The sequence below is a fragment of the Anneissia japonica genome, unplaced genomic scaffold (genome assembly GCF_011630105.1).
Source record: "Anneissia japonica isolate Jap-2015-1 unplaced genomic scaffold, ASM1163010v1 scaffold288288_len553704_cov182, whole genome shotgun sequence".
NCBI lineage: Eukaryota > Metazoa > Echinodermata > Crinoidea > Comatulida > Comatulidae > Anneissia > Anneissia japonica.
Window position 1 is genome coordinate 95,559 of NW_022702993.1, and position 8,282 is coordinate 103,840.

Here is an 8,282-nt window from a genome sequence, read left to right on the forward strand (position 1 = left end):
ATGGAGTATGACTTTCAAATTTTGCATGTGTTCATATGAGCAACATATCATCATTCTGACCAAATTTCATTAAAATCTGAGGGGGTCACCTGGGGACCTCTGGTTGATTTGACATGGAATGACCCAAATACTTGGCTATCTTTAAGAGGCTGAAATTGTCTGATGCTATTAGTCCAAAGTTTCATTAACATATAAGAATGTTGCTGTTGTTCCTAGTTGAGAGCCATGAGAATTTGAGGTAACCACCTTAACCTTCAAGCAAAAGGTCAACTCCAAGGTCATAAGTCAAGAACAATATAATAAATAAATGTAAATAAATAGCTCTACGTATTATATTGTACCTTTCCGCTAAGCCCCAATCTTTAGATATTGTTGGAAAGGTCCCACTAAAAACATATGCGTACACATGGTTTAGCGGGACAACGCTTGTTAGTTACGCGCATATTCCTGGCCCAGCTCTAATTGTTAAGTTTGATTGACACTTTGGAAGAGTCCATTATCAACTGCTAAAACAATCAGTAATTTGACAGCACTGATTATCCATTACATTTAATTAATTTAATTTAATTTATTTAATTTTTTTATTTAACAAGTGTTGAGGTTCTTCAATTTCAATACAAATCCTGGGTTAAAATTCTAAAATTAGATGATTTTGACATGAATAAAATCAACTGCCCTTCATAAGCCTCACAATGAGATAATTCATTACAATGTATACTTCATCATGTACAAGTAACTTATGAAGCAAGATGCAAACAAAATAAATACATGTACCTGTGTACTTCTTTATCTTCCCCTCCGAATGCTGCAACTGTTCTCATTGAAGACAACACCTCCTCAGCTATAGCTCCCGCTTTGGCGTAGGCATTCAGTTCTAGACTGGTCAGCTTTTGAACAGCCTGAGAATAAAGCACGGTACATTACTGTAATCCTTGAGTAAGTGCCGCTCTCGATTAAGCGCTGCTAAAGCCTCCAAAAATTCTATAAGCGGCGCAGTGCTTATTTGAGGATTTAATGGTACTACAAATAGGTGCGGGTGCATAAAAATGGGTTGAAGGGTTTTGATTTAACACCGAGGGCATGAAGATACATACAGTACTATAGCACCATACTATAATACTCAGAAATGCAAACTAATAAATTATCTCATTGTGTATGAATATGTCAAAGGTTAAAGTATTATAACATTCATCATGGGTGTAGGCTAGGGCCGTAAATTAGTTCCACTGAATGATCGAATTACCAAAAATAAGTTTTCAAGAACATGGATTTAGTTCCACATTCTCAATTTTCACACCCACCAGGCCGAAAACCAGCCTATGTCCCTGCTCATAACATTATTGTCTGCATTCTAATAAAGCATTATTATTACCAGAAGTTTATGACATATACATTTATCGCCAACTAATTCTTAATATGTTAATACAACTTAATGCCCATGATATATATACATGTGATTCACAGTGATGTGAATATTAGTGAACTTCCTCAATCATGTGTAACTATTGTTAATTATTGTTAACTTGCCTTAACAATAGTTACACATGATTGAGGAAGTTCACCAACATTCACATCACTGTGAATCACATCACTGTGAATCACATATATACATATATCTAGTGAGTTGGTTTTAGGCCTGGTGGGTGCGAACATTGAGAATGTGGAACTAAATCCTTAAAATAAAAATACAATATGTAAAAGTACTTAAAAGTTCTCTATACATATTGTATTTGATACAAGTGTAAATACTAAATACTGAATACACAACTCTACATAGCAATGCAGTGGCTATAGAAAATTCTTTGAGTTTCAAGTACTTGCTTTACTTTATGGACCTAAGGTAAAATTCTGAGATGCTGTCGCTGAAGCCTCCTGTTGGCCGCACAGACCTTTAAATCATTTTTTGGCAATTTCAAATTCTATTCTATTTTTAATTGTAGTATAACAGAAAAATATTAGGACACTAATTCATTACAATTTTTTGCACCATAAGATTGATATAAAATTTTGCCAAAAAAATAATTGAGACACTTCATTTTTCACTATTTCTTACTTATTGATTTTTTATTTTTTGCTTGTGTAAAATCATTAAAAAAATTGGTGCCACCAATAATTGCCCAAGAGGACGAGAAGCTATGGCAAAGTAGCATTTTGAGGCTGCATTTAATGGATTTCTGAAACCCATAATTCGTGGATATTCTATTTAAATTTCCATTCATTTTGGTGTTGTTAGGCCCTGGTATTCCAACTATCGTTCGCGACCCAAGTTAGTCACAAGATTTTTTTAGGTTCGCAATGACTGGTAATAGAACTCCTCATGTCGTCCTTTCTTTATGCAAGTGTAGCTGAGCGTGAAAAGTATCGTTTCCTGAATTTGGCATTTTTTTTTTTTAGCTTACGGCTAAACAAATATTGTTACCTGCTCGGACATCCATACAACGACACAGCCAAACAAATATTGTAACCTGCTCGGACATCCATACAACTAGTTAGTTACAAGCATAATAGTAACAAAAACACAGTAATTTTGTTTTTAAATTTTTTTTTTATCAGTCATACAAAGATTGTTCAACTTGATAGTTTGAAACACAATCAGTATTTCCTGTGTAATTTCACCCATTCTACAGTATATCCACCAACTACCAGGGCTTTAAAGCCTAAAAACATTTCATCTGCAAAATCTCGGATCTACTCATAATAAAAACAAGTCTATGAAAAAGTGTTTATTTTTAATCTACTATGTCATATTTAGCTACTAATCTTTTGGTGTTTTTGGTGTCGATTTGTTGGTAACCGATTTAATTCTAGATCTGTATGGGGTAACTCCTACTTCACATTGACCCAGTGCTCTGTTTTGGAGTTTACTTTATTTAAAATAATATTCATTAAATGGTTATTGCTTTTAGTTTCTTTTTATATTTTTTTTTATAAAATTTTTCTCGCGGGCCAGAATAATTTGCTTCGCGGGCAAAATTTGGCTCACAGGCCATCGATTAAGAACCATGGAAATATGTCATTGTGTTCCATGGCTCAGTGAAAATTGTGGTACACTGGCTAAATTTTATGATGAACAAAGTTGTTTCTAAAGAGCTAAAATGCAAGCAAGAATTTGTACAACAGAAAGAAGATAATAATTTTAAGGGGATTGCTTCCTGGCAGAATACATTAATTTAACAAGGAAAGTAATTGACAGCTATGTTATAGATTCATATCATTGTCTGCAAACACTACTACGCTATCAGTAACTGTGTAAACTGTCTAATAATAATATGATACACAAAGTCTTACCAAATACAAATAAAAATAGAATAGTGATGTTTACTGTCAAAGAATTTATTAGTAAGGTAAAGTGAAACATTTGAGAAAAGCCAGAACAGAAATTGTAAACCTGATTTGCATGTTCATATTTGCCTTTGATAGATTTTTCAACCTGCATTTAGCCACAATTAACTAGTAACCTGATTCATTGGTTTAAACATTATCATCAAAATAGCAAAATATCTTTTTTCGCAAATTGATTTGCTTTATGAGACCGTTACCTTGGATGCAAGGGCTGCTGAAATTGCAATAAGAGGAGCAACAGCCATTATGACTAATGTTAGCTTCCAACTCTTGGCGAATCCCAAGCCTAGGCCACCAAAGAACGTGGTTGTCCACTGGATAACAACAGCTAACTTGTCACCAATGCCATTACGAATATTCTCGATATCTCTGGAAGTAAAAATAAGACAATAATTCTTGTGTTGAACACATAATTTCTTTGTAAAGCACACAGGGGCAATGTGCAATATGCAGTATAAAAAAACATAACATTAATATTATTATTATATTTACAGTGTAATGCATATTTAGACAGTTGCTATTGTTATACCAGTCTTACCAGAAGTAGGAATTGGCTAACAACTGGTGTAAAAATAACCACTGCTTTTTTAATATTGTGCATTAGGAATGGTCATTAGAGGTGAACACACTTTTGTAAAGCCATATTTTAGAAAATAAATGTAATGAATAATCTTAAAATAACTCTATAAGCATACCGATTTCATCAGCCATAATGCTTTCAACCTGGCCTATTTGTTTTTACTGTTTGTATTGTATTGATTACCTGGGTCAAATCAAGGGTCAAATTAATAAATGAAATTAAGTACCAAGGATTTATGTGTGAGTCTAGCCACTTGTTTGTTAATACTCTGTCACTGCCAGAGTTAATGAATAAGCTTTCTTAGGGAGTGGACATTGTCTGCTTGTATATGTTTTGCATAGATTGATTGAACCAACTTAATTCTGTTCGTTTCAATGATATTTAATAATAGACGGTTCAGATGAATACAAGGTTGTCTTATAGTGCTGTGCTCACTAAAGATATATCCAGTACAGTACATATAAAACAAATATACAATAAATCATTTATATAAAAGATCAATTACACCATATTTAATAAAACTATACAAAATTATGACAAGAAATATTTCCTACAAAAAAACATCTTTAACTTTCTGTTTGGCTGGTTTTTATTTCTGAACTTAATAAATTAACGTATTCGTAAACCTACAGGTGTACCATCTTCAATGCATTTCTTTTATGGTATTACACATAAACATAAAAATAATATAACTGTTGTTTGCGATAATATAATTACAATTCTCCCTGACGAATATATGTCATGATGAACTGTAGGCCTTTGATAGCCAAGGATTTTTGACTGGAATTATTATTATTTTTCATGTTCATAGCCTGCATGATCACTTTAGATTGAGTTGCGCATGCTCAATTGTGCATAAAGAAGTTTGATTTTTCCAATTTCTATTTCATACTCTCTACGTGTGCAGACGCTGTTTGGTTCCTTAAACATGCTTGACATGCCTTGACAACGTCACTTACTCAGTGCACAAGCTCAGTGGCTGTCTAGCATTTCCAAGCACATGCTCACTGTGTTTTAATAGACATTTCACAGACATTCTTTGGTAACTGCGCAGACGCATTGCTTAGTTCGGAATTCCCATTCCTTCGTAGTAAAAGCTTCCACTACCTACAGTTTCTTAATGATTGTTTCCTCTTGATTATAGCAGCCTAAAGGTGCGGCGCGAAAAAAAACAAACTTTAAAAAATAAATAAATTTTAAAAATATGAAATAAACAAAATAACTGCACTAAAATAAAAACAAATTTAATAAAAACAAACATCAAATTAAACCAATAAAAATACATAAAATATTAATAAATATAAATATAAAATATAATATAATAAAACAATGACTACAAAATAAAATACTTTATGCGTATACTAACTCAGTGAGACGTGTGTTGAGTTCTCCACTCTTATGGGTATCATACCAGCTGAGGTCTTTGCGGAGCACAGACCTGAACAGTATCCGCCTCAGTCTATGTATCTGGTTCTCAGCTGACACACTCCACATGGCAGTCTAAAAAAATTTTTTATTTATTATATTTCGTTATTGCTACACTATCCATGAACTAGCATTTCATTTTCAATTGTATTTCAAATCAAACGAAATATGTTACAATAGGAAATATATCTAATTACCAATTATACAGTGGTATATCTACAGGCTGTCGTCAAGGGGGGGGGGGTGCACCCCCAAAAGAAATTTACCTTATATTATTTCCATATATCCAATTTTTGTAATGTGTTTTCTTTGTGTTTTTGAATAAAAGTGATTAAAAAAAAAACAAAAAAAAACAAAAACATGGTTATAGATTCATCTTGGTGTTTAGATTATATTATTTACTTACCATAAAAACTTTTTACTGTAATTGCACTCACAAATTTGTAACATTCATTACTATTGATGTCCCTAATATTATTTTTTGGCTTTTAATGCATTATCCAAATTCTTTTTAAATAAGGTTAAATATTCAAATATTAGAGGTAGTTACTTACTTGGAAGAATCCAACGAAAAGAACAACAACACCTATGATACAATAGTACACAACAAAGTCTAGGACCTCATCAGCAAACTTAACCTTGGCTTCATCACTATTCAGGGAGTAGAAACAAAATAATACATCAAATAACCCACTTATACCCAATTCACATGTAACAAGTTGTTAAAAGTTTTAGCACGAATAGCTACGTGCGAATGCCACAATCTCGGTAAAGTGAAGTCTATTGTGAAATCTCAAATGGACTGTAAAGATTACGATTTGTTACAGCGCATGCTCAATGGTTTTTTTGGGCAAGTGGAAGCTCCACTTAACGCGATAAATGTGGCAAAAAAGCGCATTCAAATTCTAAATGGACCACAATCAAGTTTTATGAGCTTGTTAAAAAACAGACAATGCAGAAAAATATATTATCTGTGCTGACTGTCGCATATTACAGCTACGCCAGCGAGGTTCAGGAATCAGGCTGGCTAGGCCTACGTCTAGCCTAGAATAGGATTCTCTGCTGGCCAAGCTGGCCAAGCAAGGCGGCGATATAATCGGGCATATGCTAGCCTCCTAGGCCTAGCTCAACTTCATCTCAAGGCGCCTAGGGACTAGCGCTGTTTGGGATCTGTTTGTGCTAGATCCCTGTATAGGGGATTTATAATGTACATAGGCCAATCTATCTTTTATAATGGTTTGTGATATTTCTTCCGATATATTACATGGTTCGAGAAAACGATTGACCTGAGAGATTGCTTGTGTTACATCTTTTTAAAACTTGTTACATTTGGTGTACATGTGAACTAGGTATTATAATAATAATTATAACATTAATTAATATATTATATTGCACATTGGGCAGAACTTTTTGTATACCTTGCTTTGCGACATTATTTTTTTAAGATCGTGAAAAAAAACGTTTGCCAAAAACATCCAGAGGGAGGAGAAAATAAAAATAAAATTAATTTATTGGTGAATGTAAATAGTGAAGTAATTGGATGGTTAAATGATTTAAAAATTTATATAATTAGGAAGAAATATACATATCTTATTTTTGGAGATTTCAATTCTGAAATTTCCATTTTTTCATGGTGGCAGTGCGGTAATTGGCCAAAAATAAAATTTTATTTTTAATGGAAATCATTATTGATGGCAGAAGGTGGTTTCGTATAAGTATAAAAAAAAGTCTAGCCTTGCCCCTGTGCAGTGTACACAAAAATGACATAGGGCCAACTGAGAAAAGAGAATAAAAATAAGAACCAGCGGTAATAACAATAAATAAAAAAACAACGAAATATGACAAATTTAATTTCCGATCTTTTCCATAAAATTTTCTGTAACTCAATATTATTTAAAATAATAAGTTGTCTTGTTGTTTGAAGTGTACACCTGCAATCAATCATCAAATAGGATACTGTCAGGATTTTATTTACTTATTTTCACTAAAAAAAAATTGTCAATTTTTTTGGGGAATTTTTTGCTTTTTATCACACAAACACTCAAAGTAATCTTACATCTACTAATCTGGATGGGTTCATAAGAGCAAGGATATTGTTACAAACAGAACAATGAAGTTGTAATTAGAAGATGAAAACAACATATTATATCAATCTTCAAAAGAGATTTCCACAGAGAGAACATTAATGAAATGATGGTGTTGTTGGCCATGATTGAATAATTACCAAACTACTGAAATTCTAGTAATTAATTTTCTTATAGTACTGCAGTACTGTTCTCAATATGGTCGAGCTTTCTTATCATTAAAGTTAAAGTCAGACTCCGGAGGGAAAACAAAATTTGATATGTTGTAGAACTGATTTTTCTCAGACAGAATAAAGTTGTTTGACGAAAAACTGGGGAACAGTAAACAAGATACTGATTTTTGAATATTTAAAAACTGGGGAAAAAGGGGCGTAACCGTCCATTTTTACACCGTTTCCCACCAGTTTTTAAATTCAAAAATCTGTATCTCATTCACCGTTGCTCAGTTTTTGATCGAACTACCTTTTTCTGTCTTAGAAAAATCATTTCTACAACATATCAAAAATGTTTTTCCCTCCGTAGCCTCACTTTAAGTATTGAAATTTTGCAAGTCATATCATTATACAAAATCAAGGGAAAACACTGGTTTATTTATTATGGGCTTCTTTTGTTTGCAAAGATTGGATGGGCTTCTTTTGGAGGCTATTTTTGCAAAGTAAGAGGGGGCTTCTTTTCAAAATGAATGCTGTAAATTTTGGAAATTATTACTATAAAACAATAAATAGGGTCACAGTAACATAAATCTATACGATAAGTTTATTAACCGGCATTAAATCATTACTGTATAAACCAAGTGCGTTTTTAATATATTTGGCTTCTTTGAAATTCATTTACAGTGTATGTACTGTACT

The 8,282-nt window shown here is 32.7% G+C and overlaps 1 protein-coding gene across 2 annotated transcripts in view; it reads right to left on the reverse strand.

The window, feature by feature from the left end:
• Positions 1-5,992, reverse strand: part of LOC117104183 (ATP-dependent translocase ABCB1-like) — a 30,990-nt gene extending 24,998 nt beyond the window's left edge. For both annotated transcript variants that reach the window (XM_033244879.1, XM_033244878.1), the window contains exons 1-4: positions 5,902-5,992; positions 5,289-5,422; positions 3,540-3,711; positions 775-899 (exon numbers count right to left, since the gene is read on the reverse strand). In XM_033244879.1, the coding sequence (XP_033100770.1) occupies positions 775-899; positions 3,540-3,711; positions 5,289-5,416 (425 nt within the window). In that variant the 5' untranslated portion in view covers positions 5,417-5,422; positions 5,902-5,992. The remainder of the gene's footprint in view (positions 1-774; positions 900-3,539; positions 3,712-5,288; positions 5,423-5,901) is intronic.
• Between the last annotated feature and the right edge of the window lie 2,290 nt (positions 5,993-8,282).